The sequence below is a fragment of the Larimichthys crocea genome, chromosome XVIII (assembly GCF_000972845.2).
Source record: "Larimichthys crocea isolate SSNF chromosome XVIII, L_crocea_2.0, whole genome shotgun sequence".
Taxonomy (NCBI): domain Eukaryota; kingdom Metazoa; phylum Chordata; class Actinopteri; family Sciaenidae; genus Larimichthys; species Larimichthys crocea.
The window spans coordinates 17312154-17328105 of NC_040028.1; the positions used below are offsets into that span (position 1 = coordinate 17312154).

At 43.4% G+C, this 15952-nt stretch overlaps 1 protein-coding gene across 4 annotated transcripts in view; it reads left to right on the forward strand.

Annotated features, from left to right (window-relative positions):
- The window catches only part of myo16 (myosin XVI), a 95893-nt gene that overhangs the window by 30079 nt on the left and 49862 nt on the right, over positions 1-15952 (forward strand). For all 4 annotated transcript variants that reach the window (XR_003464158.1, XM_019261183.2, XM_027291004.1 and 1 more), the window contains exons 3-8: positions 3761-3831; positions 4517-4660; positions 10600-10708; positions 12382-12506; positions 12602-12727; positions 15669-15744. Coding sequence is in view for 3 of the 4 variants with exons in the window: in XM_019261183.2 (XP_019116728.2) it covers positions 3761-3831; positions 4517-4660; positions 10600-10708; positions 12382-12506; positions 12602-12727; positions 15669-15744 (651 nt within the window). In the remaining variant the exon portion in view is untranslated. The remainder of the gene's footprint in view (positions 1-3760; positions 3832-4516; positions 4661-10599; positions 10709-12381; positions 12507-12601; positions 12728-15668; positions 15745-15952) is intronic.

Below are 15952 nucleotides of genomic sequence, written 5' to 3' on the forward strand. Positions count from 1 at the left end.
CTTATTTAGGTTTCCCTCTCATCCTCCGTTTTTTTTCTCTCCCTGCTCTCTCATCTCATCCTCGCTCTTTCCCCACACTCTGCTACCAATTCCTATCTGGTTGCCATGGAAACTCCACATAAGTCTCGAACAGCTGTTTTTTGCAATTTTCCTACAAAATGACAGCCGACTTTGCTCTGCGCCTCACCATTTCCCTATCAGCAGCCTCCCGATAGAGGGGTAACACACAGGGACACACACCTGTGTGTGTACACACACACACACAACATACTCCATGGCTAAAGCTTGAGATCAGCATGTAATCACATACCAACTGACATTCATGCTTTAACACAGTGAGAAAACGACTGTTGTTGCTGTGGGAAAGAAGCCGTCCTGTTGCAGGTAATTCAGAGGATATAAATCTCTTTAACGACCACTGCTCCTTTTTCCTTTGGACTCCATTACAACACACAGTGCAGTTCTTTACTGTAACCCCCCGCTAAATACACGAGAACCTCTAATGTCTTAATTAGATCTTTTTTTTTTAACTACAGAAATGCCACAGCTGCCTATTTTTGCTTTATGGTTTTCTTCGGCACAGCTGGATTTCATAGTAAACCCACAGTATGTTATTTCTCCTGCTCTCTAACATCAAATCACTAACAAAAGACGTAATTGGATGACGAGAATTAGCGTGGGATCATCTGAGTTTTCTTTATTGTTGAACAACAACAACAATTTCCAATGAAATTAATTCTGATCTGACGTGACTAAGCTAGAAATTACGGATGTTTTATTCATGTTAAGTTGAGTCACGTCCACTGACTTCCTTCCTGACTCTGACGTATCCCCGTTAGAGGATAAAGGTGAAGGTGTCACACATTCACTTGCCCAGGCCGTACCCCGTCTCTCTGCGCTGTAAGTCAGCTGGGATTGGCTCCAGCCCCCCTGTGACCCTAAAGAGTATCAGAATCACTAATAACTTAATAACTGTTGGAGTTCTGGAGTTAATTCACACATTAGATTTATCGCTGTGAGCTTCAAAGGGCAAACTGTGCTAATAACACAGAGAGGGCATTTTGTCCTAAAAAGACTGTAACTTTGGGAGATACCTGCTTAAGTTGTCAAAGTTATGAGCTTCAGTTGAACTTTGGGAAGTATTTTTGAAAACAAGGACAATCCAGAAATCCTGGTTCAGTAGTGGTCGGTCTCGACGAATCCGCCAATGCTACGACAGCACTATTGATTCTTAACGTCCACTTTACTGGACAGGCACCTTTTTACTTTAACTGCCTGGGGGTCAATATGTAGCTCTTGACCTCTGACCTCTCTTTAGACACATTCAATAACGTGCCATAAAACTCTGGTAGGTTCTTCCATCAAACTAACTGGCTCCAACAGATGGGCTGTTTTACAGACTGACCAACCCTCATCGTCTATTTCTGTGAAGAGGAAAATCGCTGCTCTACATTCACTAATGAGCAGCTCTGCTGGATAGCAGCAAAGCAAGAATATTATCTATTCCCCTGTAACGACTTTAGCTTTAGATGGGCCTTAATTGGTGGTTTACAGTCTTGAGCCCCTACAGTATATTGAGGAGGCAGGAGATAATTGTGCTGATTGACTCTATGGTTGTTTCTCATCAACCATTTAAAGTCCATTAAGCGCTGAAGGCCATTAGAAGAGTGGGAAAATGTCTGTATACAGAATGTGAGCTTTTGAGATGATTAGCCAACTGACAGAAAATCAATTGACAATGATGATAATTGATGAATATGTAAGTAATTTAATTGTAACATAAATACCAAACGTCTGCTGGTGACATTATGTCATTGTGTCCATAGAAGCTGCTGACCCAGGTTGACTCATTCTGATTCTGGCACGACACCAGCTCTGTTCCTCGTCAGCATTTTGCCCCCGCACGGCGTGAATGCCTCCTCCTGTGCTCTGAGCTCACAGTCCGAGCTAACATTAGATAACAGCAGCCAGTTTACTTCACTGTCCATCAGGAAACTCTGTAAATCACAGAGCTGAGGTGGAGCAGCCAGAGGACATGGTAAAGTGTTAGAAAGTTCTCATGGAGAAGAAGAAAGAGACACCATTCACCTGTTTAAGATTTTCAAAATACCTAATATTGTTAAGCAATTAATTGTTGTGAAATCACAAGTTCCCAGAGCCCAAGATGTAAAATTGCTTATTTTGTCCAACAACTAGTTCAAAACACACAAAATTAACATATAAAACATGTTAAAAGAGAAACATTTTTTTATTAATCTTCGTCCAATATAGTTTCAACTCAAAAATAATCCTAGCTACTAAGCTGATTAACATCATTTTTGACATCTCCTATGTATGAAAATCAATAATTCACTTGAATAAATTAATCTATGATGAAAACAGATGCATCCTTGATGCATAATATAGTGTGTGTAGACATGTGTGTTTGGGGGCGGGAGTGTAAATGTATGCGTGGACTGTTTGCACACTGGACAAGGTTATCTGTGAAATATCCATATGATGCAGTCAGACCTGTACACACACAGTACACACATGCATACACATTTTAGAGGCTGTAGTGATGTTGGATTATATGACCATGATGCTCAACAACAAAAACTGAACATTATCAAGGAGGATTTATTGCAGAGCTGTAAGTAAGTGTTGCCTAGGCGTACATAACAAAGTGCATGTACTCATGCTCATGTAACCTTTGCAGCAAGGATTAAACACTCGTTAATGAAGGTTAATGAGTTTTAAATAGTGGTACATGTTCAGTTATTATGGAGACTGTGTCAAAGGCATGTTCATTTAAATCTATGCTAATATCTTTAGGTCATGTCGTGTTTTCGTACAGTACAGCAACACTTTAACATGCAGCGGCTTCTCAGCTAAACCATGAACATATATAACTTTGTATTAGTAGTGGTAGTAAGTGTGTGTGTGTGTGTGTGTGTGTGTGTGTGTGTGTGTGTGTGTGTGTGTTTGTGGGTGAGGTTTTTTAAGTACATCCGTCTAGATAATGACTCTTTCAGTGAAATGACCACGTGGGGATTCATTAGTTGGAATTATCACCACCGTAATTACCATGGTTACTGTCCTCAGAGCCATTGGCTTCGCTTAAAGACCGTCTTAGTGTGTGTGTGTGTGTGTGTGGTGGGATTGCGTGACAGTGGTGGCTGTTTTGCTGGCGTACAGTTTTCCAGGGTTGAGTCGGTATCCATCTAGTGCTGTCAGTGTCAGTGAAATCACACATGTCCAAACCACGGCGCTCCACCTCCCTCTCCGCTCGCCCTCTCGTTTGTCCGTCCAACTCTATTCATCTGTCACACACACTTCACTTCAGGTCTCTCTCTCTCTCTCTGTCGTTCTCTTTCATGTTTAATAAAACATGTATCAGTGATATTGTAAAATCACCGTGACCTTGTTTGCCTGGCGCTGTCTGCTCATTTGTTCACGGCTGACTGCGTGAACTTGTTTGCAGCGGTTTGTGTTTTCCGCAGTAGATCTGTGTCAGTGTGTGAGCGGCGTTGTGAGACTCACTGGAGCTTACAGTGTGTGATGTGAATGCATGTAACCCAGAGGCTCTCTGACCTGCTGCTGGAACAAGGAGCTAACATGAACGTGTCAAGGACAGTGGTACACTTGACACATATTGGTTCTGATGGTGAGTGGCAGTGTGTATGTGTGTGTGTGTGTGTGTCTATAGCACATGCCCTAAGTGCCCTGTCTGTCTTCCAGTGCAGCAGGTGTTAACATATGGATGTTTGTTGTGTTGCAGTGCTGCGTCTTCTGAAGGAGGGAGCAGACGCCAACACTCCCATTTCTTCCGGGGGATCCTTGCTACACCTGGTAAGACGTGCGCGCATACACAAACATTAAATAATTAATAAATCAAGGTATTTCTGTTTGTCAATGTCAATTATAGGCCCAGTGTGTAAAATTTAGGGGTCTCTATTTATGTCAGAAACAGAATATAATATGCCTAACTATGTCTTCAATGTATAATCACTTGAAAGTAAGACTTATGTATTTATATCTACAGACGCTCTTCAAGAGTCCACCATGTTGAACTACCGTGTTTCCACAGTAGCCCAGAACGGACAAATTTAGAAAGTAAAATAAAGAGAGAGTGAGGCGAGGGGCTGCAATGCCACTAAATCCTACACACTGGTCTTTATATAAAAAAAACTTTTGTCTGATGATGATCATTGAATTTAAGCTTGTCCAACTTGTTGCCATGTCAGTGCTCTGGCATATTATGTTACAAATGACTGAGGAATATTAGGAAGAAAGATGTTTTCCCCTGATGGCGTCCCACTAACCGTCGTTCATCATTAGCATTTTGCTCATTCTTGCACACGAGTTACCCCTGTGGCGTTACAGGAATGTCATAATTGCTGTACAATGCGTTTTTCACTTACATTAATCATTATGCACCGAACCATTCACGTGCACTGTTTATAGTCGGCAGTGCTTGAGGTAATATATATTCCTGCAATCTATTAACTCACTTTACTGTCCGTGCGTTCTCCAGTGTGCTCGCCATGACAACGTGTTTGCGGCTGAACTTCTGATCGAGCGAGGCCTGAACGTCAACCTGCAGGACGAAGACCTGTGGACGGCCCTGCATGTAGCGTGCGTGTGCGACCATGCAGATGTGGTGGTGCTGCTGCTGCTGGTAAGAAGCACACATGGAAACATGAGCATGATGGGGAAACATATTTCGGCTGTACTTTTAGTCGTTTCCTGTTGATCCTTGCAATTCCAAGCGTGGCATCTACAAATTAGATTAGTGTTTGGGAATGGGTCGACATAGTAGCTCCATGTTCTGAATTATCTTACCAAATGGAGCGTCTTCCATTGATGGAGGGTTTTGGATTACTGAGGGTCTGAAACATGACTTTCCATTCTCTGAAAAAAACCCAGCTGAATCACGGAGAAAGAGAATATTTAAAACTTGGGAATTAGCATGATATCAAAGAGAGCGGGTGATCTGCGGGGGATGATGAGCTCTTCTCGGGCCTGTCTCGTCAAGAGCTGTGGTTGTAACTGATTAGGTCCATAACGAGAGCAGGGCCAGCTGCAAGGGAGGGCATGTACATCCAGCCCAGTCACTCAGTGGGCTCGGTCTGTTCTGCTGGTGCTGATTAAACCCAGGGAGGGTTAAATGCAATCTGGAGCTCGGTCGAATCCGGTACAGCCTGGTTCTGCTGATTGGGTCCTTAGTGGTTGCAGACTGTTTGTGTGCTGGGCAGGAAAGAGACGTTCCTGAGAGGATGGGACACGTTTGAAGAGGTGCCAGGCAATGGGTGCAGAGTGGATCTGTCAGCCTGTAGTGACTGTTGTTTATTTGCGTGTGTTTAATTTCCCTCAAGGCCAAGGTTCATGCAGGCTGTCTAGTTTGCAGAGCAGGGTGTGATAGAGATAAGTCAAATGCAATTCATGCAGTGAGTTATGCTTTCATGATAGGTGACACCACGAGAGAGATTTAATACTGCTCCCAGGGAGGCAGTAACTAAACGTATCCTATTCACTACCGAGACAGAACTAGTGCCTCGTAAATGAGGTCATATTTACTCAGATCTCAGCCCTCTTGGAAGAGAGCAGGGGGTAAACCTTTGAGAAAGAAAGAGGAAGAACATTTCTGAGAAAGTCAAAAACTCAGATTCAGCACTCAAACATTTTTCCAGCTTACTCGAGCAACACGAAAACATCATTCACAGCCTGAATGCCCTTTGACACCAAGTGTTTATTTACCTGACTGTATATTCTCCTGTTCACGTGGCGCTGTGGTAATTTGTGGTTGTGACATACAGGCTTGTAAACGTCTTAATTTCCAAAATGGTGCACATTTTAGGGTTAGATAAACACTCGAGTTTCCTTTCCTGCTGTAATGAGTCGGGAAGATGGTCTCTGAAAGGGAGCCCGAGGCTCTTCCTGTCTCCCAGGGTAAAAATAGCTTCAGTCAAGCCATATTTCCGATAGAGATGCAATATCCCTCTTGTTCTATTCATTCATTTTGACACCCAGTCATTCTGCTCTGTCCTCAAGCTGCCGCCTTATCAGAGCTGTACGTGGACGATCTCTCCTCTGAATATAACAGGTTTAGGTTTTAATGAGAAGTGGAGCAGAGGAGCTTGACTGGCAGGTTTATCTTTGATTGGCAGAGGAAGGAGTGGTGCTGCTAATGTCTACTAATCTATTGTGTCCCACTCCTCCACCTCTTTCTCCATTTCCCCTCTCCTCATCTTCTGCGCCCTTGATTTCCTGTCTCCAGTTCATACACGGAGAAGCGAGGAGGTTTTTTGCTGACAGAGATGTTACCAGGCTTGTTTTGTGGGGAAAGTAAAGGGGGGTTGATGAGAAGTCTGGGTGCATTGTCGCTCTGTGTCCGAATTGGCAGTAATGTTAATTCTCTTATCTCCTGCCTCCAAACAGCAGGACAGGGCTTAAGCCATTTCTAAACTATCTTGTTTCCAACCCATTTCCAAACACATAACTAAACCTATTCCAGGCTCCAGCTCGGACTGGTTTGTCATTGAGAACATGGCAGGATTAGCTGAGGCACAGTGCATTGTCTTTTAGCAAAGAGTGCAGTTTTTATGGATGATAATAATATAATATAACAATGTTAGTTTAATATTCAATGGTAAAAACAACAGTCCGGTTCTTTGTTAGGCTTACATCAGGATGCCTCACAGAGTTCATGATCTACATTTGTATATGTGAGCTGTCCTTTTATTAAAAGCCACAGCCCACAAGATGCTTACTTCCTCTAGTGACTCAATTATGACTTCCTAATTTCATTTCTGTTTCTGTGAACTGTTGGGTCTCTATAAATAATATTATAAAGATGTATAATAAAAGCGAATTGAATAGAATTTCTTATGAAGCTCTGAACTGGAAAGATGTGGTAAGAGATGAGACTTAATTGCAGATTTGCCCCAGTTCTGCCTCCCTGAGAGAAAGCTTCTGCATTTTGACACAGTCTTTAAAATATGGACTCGTGGAGATCATAAAAATGAGACTGACTGTCTTAAACCGTTAACCACCAGTGCTCCTCAGCTCATTCTCTGTCATATCACAGTTCACACTGAGACACAAGCTTTCAGCCTGTAAACGTATGCAGGGGGGGATGTAGCAGTGCAATCATGTGATCCATGGGAGACAGGCTGTGTTCCAAAATGTTACTTCTCATCTCGTAGCTCAAAACCCAGCGGGGCAACAGTTGTAGGATTGACCCACTTTCTGTGTAAATGATGAATTTAAAACTTCTGAACTCTGAGTCTTTTTGAAGTCGAACGATTAACAGCAAGCCCCCGGCTGCACTGAACTCCGCTTCACACCAGTTGAATTTATTTGGTGGTTTTTCTGCTGATAATGTAGCCCCGCCTTCTCCAAACACGACAGTGGTTCATCAGGCAATTATGGCACATTCCCGTGGTCCGTGATCTACTTTAATTGCCAAGTGGCAAACCTTCAAAGTTTCTATGAACAATTTGTTTACAAAGTTTCATATTTTTGTTCAAATGCGGAGTTTGGAACCAAGTCCTGGTTGGGGAAAACAAAATCAACTGATCTTAATGCACATGTGGATAAATAAAGAAGAAAGAAAGAAAGAGGAACACGAGTATGGCTTTGGGGTTATGTTTAACCTTCATACACATGCTTAAGTTAAGTATTCCATCTCTGAACACCATAATATAGATTTAAAAACAAATGTATGAGACTGACGTTGGAGGAAGTCCACTGGGCTGTGACAGTATCCAGCTCAGCGGTGCTCAGGGACAGCTCTCAGCACATATACTCTAGTTGTTATTGATTCTGTAGCTATCGCTTCATGTAACAGCTTCCATTATGAACCACAGCCAGTGTAGTATTAACAGATTTCTATCTCCGGGACATCCGAGGGGTATCCATCATAGTGTGGCGGGGAGCATGTCGGGGGTCAGAAGTCAACTTGTTAACCCCTCGCAGCCTGCGCTGGCTGCCAGCATGCGTCGACTCGTTTATATCTGTCAGCACTTATCACGCGAGCTCAGAAACATGAGTAATGTCTCGGGATCGATGGCTGCTTCACCACTTTATCTTTACTTTATCTTTGTGTGGTGGTCTTGGAGCTTTGTGAGACATAATAAATTATTTCTGAAGTGACGGTTTTCTATCAACTTTTGTACAACTACTGTAGACTCAGGAGAACATGTGCAGCCTTTTCACATTCATTTAGCGCACATTGTTACTGCGTTGTGATTTTGAAAGGAACAATTTCATTACAGGATAATAAAATCTGTCACATCAGTCACAGCATTATGTATCAGATAGTATATTCAAAGTGTAGTAGGTCTCGCTGCCAATGTTCACAGCACTCGGATAGCGGTTTCTTTATTCAGATTATCAAATATAGTAACTCATTCGTCTCCCATGCACTTCTGGCTGCCCGGCTTATCCAGGTATAACACATTGTCAAAAGTTCAGCTCATGTAAACTGACAGGCTGACAAATCCACCAGACTTCTGTGTGTCCGTCCTTGAGGTCCAGAGCACTACTGCATTAAAAGGACGGAGTGATTAGACAGAGAGCTCCACCTGTGTCATTCAACTCCTCTCCCTCTCTCTCCTGCAGCTGAATGCCAGCTCAGCCCTCCCTCCACAACCAGCTTTTTCCAGCTGTTTTTGTACAGCTGCAAGTAAATGATAAATAAACTGTATTGTTGGTGCTTTTACACCCATCTCACCCATTCATGCCATGCAGGGTGTCAACTGCTTATCAGGCTGCAGCTAATTCATTCACACACCGAGTATCTTGCCCAAGGAAACTTCAGCATGCGGGCAGGAGGAGGCCGGAGATGAAAACACTGATCCGCTCTACCTCCTGAGCCACAGCTGGCCCAAATCAAAGTGGTGAGAGTGACCTCCTGAGAGACGGAGCAAGATATATCTGTCTCCCAGCTGATAACTTCATCCAGCCAGACCCCTACTGACTTTTACTGGACCTTGAAGTGAATTGTCTAGCACACACATACTAACAATGCAGCACACACACGTTAGTAAAGGCACCTTGAGTGGAGCTGTCAGGTTTACGAGTATGTTGATTACTGTTCGGGGGTGAAGCACAAATCTAAAGGAGATGGAGGAGTCCAAATTTGACATTAGAGTGTGAGGAAGGGATGGGGATGGTGTGTGTGTGTGTGTGTGTTTGGAGGTGGTGTGTGGAGGAGGAGGGCATATTATTATGCTCTCTCTCTCTCTGACTCACTGATCATCTCATCTTGTGCTCTGAAGCTGTGCTTCACGTCGTGATAAGGTCTCTTGTTTTCTCATGAATAGTCAGCAGCTGAGAGTTGTTAGAGTTAATTAATTCCCTTTGTTAACCCTTAACTAACCCTCATAAGCGAGTGAGCAGAGAAAAAAAAAAACTGAGCTCCCACCAGACGACACATATGTGTGCGCACAATGAAACCACAAAGCTCGCCGGAAAAGATTCGCTGATAACTGGAACTGACAGCCAAGTGCACCTTTCATCGCGCTGTAATTACTTGGCATTTCTGGGATGAAAAGCGCTCCCTCTGAATATCTGCATTTTTTTAATTAATTAGAAAAAAACTGTCTGTCTGATTTAGAAATTAATAAAGAATTGCAAGATTGCATTGAAGGCTCGGGCCCCCTGTGGTTTTGGTTTACCGCTTTACAATGCACTAAGGTCAACAACACTCTTGTGTTACTCTGTCAGCCGGCTCCCTACCTCAGCCCTCATCCTCCCATTTTTCGCTTTCTCCGCCCCTTCGCTCTCTGCCGGTCTGAGGACACGCTCATAAATCTCTTTGCCGCACTGCAACTGGGTCGTTAGAATTCTATTAGCCGTAAATATTCAATAAGGATCCTCACTTAGAGTCCCCTGTCCACGTTATCAGACCTGATCCAGGTACGATCGTTACACCCCCGGCTTGTCTTTTGTGGTTTAGTCAAACAACAGCAAGCGATTTACAGCTAGGTGCTGACAAACGCCACTTGAAGGGATGTTTGTTACTTTTACTACCTAACTCCAGAGCAGGGTGATAAAAATGAAAAGAACAGGAGTAAAAGTCCACATGAGTGAGTTTTGTACACATTTCTGCCGGTCTTGTAAAGCATTGCAGCCGTTTTTATGTATAATGAATGCAGTAGAGTCCCTCTAAAGAGAAGCAATCAATCATAACCGTATCATGACCAACGACTGTGCTATCGTCACAGTAACAGTCATTAAAGGTGCCTGAGGGAAGGGCTCCCATGTTATATCATGCAACAACAGAAGACTGCTCTGGCAGGATCCTTGTTGAGTAAACACACATTAATCTTGTCACACGCACACACACACACACACGCTAACCCCGATGATCCCAGGTAACGGTAACCAACGCCCTCGCTCTTCACTGCCCCATCACCCCCCCAGGCAGTTATTTAATGAGTTCTTTAATTCACTGTATTGTCTGTTAATGTCTCCATGGTCCGGCTCAGGTACATGCCTCTGGGAGGCCAAGATAATGGGGCCCACTTTATCACTGATTCAAGTCTGATGAATGGCCACGGCTAAAACTCAGTTTGTTTGTGTCTTCTCTGCTTTCTCCTTTTGTTTGGAAAGGCCGGGGTGAACGTTCTGCTGCAGGATGTCAACGGAAACATTCCTCTGGACTACGCCTCCGAGGGGACCGAGACCAGCTACATCCTCCGAAAACACCTGGAGGAAAATGGTAACGCTCTAGCAACATTGTTTGTTCACGTTGCATCGAGAAAGACAGAGAGGTAACCTGAACATTTCACATTTCAATCATCGTTTTAACGTCAGGAAAGGAGAGAAAAGCGTAATTAGAAAATTCCCTCATTTGGATCACGTGGTTCACGGTTTATATGTCATTACGTAGAAAACAGTAGGTGTTCCACTGTGTGTGTGTAAAGGTGAAGTATACCCACAGGCCTAATGATAGTGGATTGTGATTGTGGTACTTGTCTCTCACAGAGAGAGGAGAAGGTCAACACTGGGGGCTGCAACTAACAGAGATAATGGCACAGGAAAATTGGAGGCCCACTGAGATGCAGAGTGACAGAAGGCGAGAAGAGAAAGAAATCCAAAGAGATGTGCAGGGAGAGAGGAGCGGGAGTTGTGCTGACGAAGCGAGACAGAAACGGATATAGACGGTGATGGAGGGTCTTCCCTCATCCATCTGTCTTTGGCCATGACAAATTCAAGCTGCAGACCGCTCACTCATCAAAGCGCAGACCACCCCACACACACACACACACAGTCTCAAGTTTTTTGAGACTTTCCTCTGCTTCTGTCAGCCAGCCCCCGTGCTGATCTCTTCCCTCCTGCCTACCTTCAGCTCCCCTTGCACTCCCCCATCGCGCTCGGCTTCGCCACCATGAAACACACTCTTACTCACTCTGCCTCTGTTGCTATAGCAACTTGGCTTGCATGCTCTCTATCCCCGTCAAGTTTGTGCGTTTATGGGAGAAAGACAGACTGTCCGTGTGTCTCTACATCAGGGGAGAAATAGAAATTCTCTTTTCCTTCTCAGCGCTGCTTGTGTTTGTGATGCCGGATTCCTACAGGCATCGGTACTGTGATACTGGGAGTTATGGTACACACCCTGCGGCTCTCGTTTGTTTTCAAAGACAAACTTATTGATTAACTAATCCAACCGGTCTACTTGGAAAAGTCCCATTAGTTAGTGGCCTAGAGCTTATCCGAGTGAAGTATGGATGAATTGATAATCAATCCATACTATTACAGCAACCGAAGTCAGGTCCACTGTGTGTATATGATTACTGAGCAGTGCACTAATCTTCATAGTTTGGGACAGACGCCCTTGGAGACCTCTGTCTTTGTCTGTGTTGGCTGACAGGTGGTCCAAGTGGATGACTTTCTCATATTTTAATTTATATGTCATCAACATCAAGCACGCTTAGCAATCAATACATCAGCCACAAGAGACTTTCCTGTTTGTGGCTGTTGTCACTGTCAGTGCTGCACACACAGCCAGCATCCTTCTAAAATTGCACATGATAGTCGTGTCGTAATTCAGCACTGAAATTGCACAACCGCTATTAGAAGACCGAAAATGTCACACATCTCTCGTGAAATCGTGTTGGGAAATTACTTCAGAATTCGTTCTTTTCCCTGCATATTGCAAAAGTCAGTTATTAAAAGTTAGTCAATTATGTTTTTCTAAAAAAAGTGGAAGCTTTAAAGGTTTAAAGTGATTGATACCAGGAAGTCACTGCTTCAAGTCTCACACATAACACCCTGTAAAGTATGAACTTAATGTTTTTACACTTTGTTTTTTTTATACACGTTACACGAAAGGAAGATTAAAATACATGACAACTAACTACACAATGTAATGTGTGTGTTTGTGTGTTGTAGGTGTGGATGTGTCATCCATGCACACCATGAAGACGCAGAGGCCGAGCACGATGCTGTCCGATGTTAGACAGCTTGTATCTACGGGGGCAAGCCTCAACCAGCCCAATGATGACGGAGTCACTCTGGTAAGTAAAGTCATAATGTGCCAGTTTTGTTTTTACCAGATACTGCCGCTTCTCCTTTTTGCTGTCATAACCTTTCTTTGGTTCTCTCTCTGTAGCTCCACATAGCTAGTGCCAGTGGTTACAGGGAGGTGGTGTCTGTGTTGTTGGAGAGCAGGGCAGACCCTCATCCTGCTGACAACAACTTCTGGACTCCTCTCCACCTGGCTGCTAAATACGGACAGGTAACTCAACAAAATGTCTAGTGTTTAATGTAGTCACCTAATTTGAACTCATTGATCCAATGTGATCGGACTCATCAATGAAATGATGAGGATGGATTATCCTGCACACACTCTGATAAACTGCTTTTTTTTTGTGGTATTGATCAGAAATAGTCAAACTGCTGGCACACGGCAGCACTGCATGCATTTGTTACAGCTTTTGAGGTCAGCAGTCTAATGGTCTCTCTTAGAGGGAAGGAGATTGATTTCCAGATGGGGCGGAGGTGAGCCGTCGGAGAGATGAGATCTGGTGGTTTGGAAGGGATCCAACTATGAAGGAAGGGAAGCGATCATGCTCAGATCTTGCTGACCCAACTAGATATTTAATTACATTTCTGGGCTGTGTGCTGAGCTGCTGACAAAGAGAATTTATTCATTCGGTATTTAGAGTCGCTCTCTACATCTCTGGTTCATCTACCCTCAAGGCATTTTTTCTTTTCCCCTCTAGAGTGTGTTTTAATTCTTTCCCCCTCTCTCTAACCTCTCTGTTTCATTCATAAAGATCGTTTGTTTTCTTTGTCTTCTCTCACACGATTCTTTGTTGTTGAAATAATCAGTAGGTCTAAATGTACGAAGTCTTCTAAACGGAGTAATAACCTCCTTGTCTCTCTGTTTTTCAGACTTTCTGCATACACAATTACTCTATGTGTGTGTGTGTGTGTTTGTGTAGTATGTACAGTAAGTGCATCTGGCTTTAGAGTGGCAGCCTAAAGGATTGAAGAATCGATTAGTTTTTCCTTGCAGTGCTAAATCACCTCAGCCATCGTCTCTTTACTGGTGCCAACGCTTCGCCTCTCGCATACCAACTACTCCCCGAGCCTCCTTAACACTCACTTCCTGTCACCAATCCCTATAGCTGATAGCTGGTCTGACAGTGACATGTCGGTAATGCAGGGCATTATGGGTTCACGATGTGCCCGTGTATCTAACCAACAAAGTAAATCACTGGCCCACACTGATAAGAGGTTTTGATGATATGAGGCACAAGCAAACTGTTGCCTGGAGACACTTGCTGGCAACTGTAACACAAGCTGGTACATTAAACCCGAAGACCCCTAACGCAGTGTGGCACACACACTACACTGACCCTTTAAGAAGATGTATGACCCTATTACTGCAGCTAATTAAGCTCCCCGTTCTCTGTCCTGTGATAAGTTAGACCACGGCTCTTGGCTTCCTTGGTTTGAGTCAAGGCTTTACAAATCGTGCTCTCTTGAGGGACGAATTTTAAATAACTTTGTGTTGGGTTTTCAAACAAGGATGATGTAACGTTAAAATACAACCCTACTGGGATTGGATTAATTCATTCGGTTTTATAATGAAGGTATGAAGGAAGCTGTGCCAACACAGCAGCTGCCTGATTCATTGGAAAGTTTTAATTCTCTGAAGTACTTTAATGTTAATCTCAAGATTAATTTTCAGGTCTGACAGATTTTATTAAAAGGACGTTTGGGCCCTTCACAGAAACTGTTCTGTGTCTCTGAATCTATATAAGCTGTGAAGTTGCTTTGTCCACATTGATCACCATGTACTGATGACCTTTTCCTGGTCCTCCTGTCAACTTTGACCCATCGAAGAGTTCAGATCCCGTGGTGCTACTGACGTACGCTCAGTATTTATAGGGTGCGAGTGCAGCTGACAGGGTTTGTGGGCTGCAGAGATGCTGTAGACTCATAACTGAACAGCTGTTGACGCGGGTCAGAGGCAGCCTGCTGAATGTGCTGAGTCACTCTCTTTCATACTGCAGACGATGTCTTATTACTCTGCAGTAGTGCAAAGAAGTTCTGCTGCTTAAGCCGTTTGGAAGTGGATTTAAAACCGCATGTTGTTATTAGTCCATTTCAGTAAAAGACTTCCAGGAAGTTACATTCACATTCACATTTAGTCATTAAGATTAGACTTAGACTTAGAAAAAGGGAAACGATCAACATACAGTGCAACAAGGTGAGTGCAGCAACAAGAAGGGGAGTTGTTGGTAGTGTTGGAGAGGATGTACTCTCTGCAGAGCTGGGTGTTCAAGCATTATTTAATTAAAATCAATGGTGAAAATGAATGCAGGCTCAGATATCCTGACTTTTAGTCACTAATCTGTGTGATGGTGCAAAAACTATGCAACACATTATGTTCATTGGTTGAACCTGCCATGCCAGTTAATTTAGTTTGCGGTTCCTTAAACCGACTGCTGAAGCATAAAAACATATTTTTATCATAATACACTGTATGCACCAGGTACCAGCAGCAGTGGAAATGTGCCAGATAATCACAGCTATTTTCTTGGTAGTGATTGACACTATAGACCTTAAACAGCGCGTGTTGCATTGAAGCTGAATACTGAACAGTCTGAGCAAATGTGTTTGGTTTATTTTTTTCCCAAGAAGAGAGCTGCTTGTGTTTAATTATCAGCCACACACATCTTATATATTTATTGAGCTGCTCAGACACTTTCTGGGTCATGGCATCTTTCCTACAGTACTTAGAAATGATGAAAAAGGATCCTCGTCTATTATCAATAAATTGAGTCACACTGCAGACACTTGATGTCTGCGTGAGCTGAGTCTAAAAGAAAGAACCCAGACAGAATAGAGGACAGAGGTGACAGCCGTCACATGTCACTGTGTGTTAGAAATGAGGGTAGACGACGACGGGGTTGGTCCTTTGTGTCATATGATGGAAGATGGGCTCATTATTAAAGGACCTCCTCAGTCAGGGGCAACACTTGTACAGGCCTGTCATGTGTGACATACACTGTATCTGTGTCACAGTATATCCCAGGTGTCTTATGGCCATGTTTTGTTATGTACTGATGGTTTGAAAGTAGATGCAGTTAACAGTGCCCTGGAAACATTTAGATCTTATGAGATCTATTGAAAATGGATGTGAGTGTTTCTCCCATCTCTTACAGACAAGCATCGTTAGTCAGCTCCTAAGGCACGGAGCAAACCCGACTCTGCTGAACTGCAACCAAGACAAGCCTTCAGGTAACACATTTAAGCATTCACACAAGTATACACGTGTTGGCACACACACAATCATTGCTGCTGGAATGGAATGAAATGTGTTTTTAGCAAGATGCAATGAAGCAGAGAAATGGATTTGGACTTATTCAGCTGAGCCTGTTTGAATGCATTAATAATCACTGATCATCAAAAAATAAAACACACACACACACATACACATACACAGTGT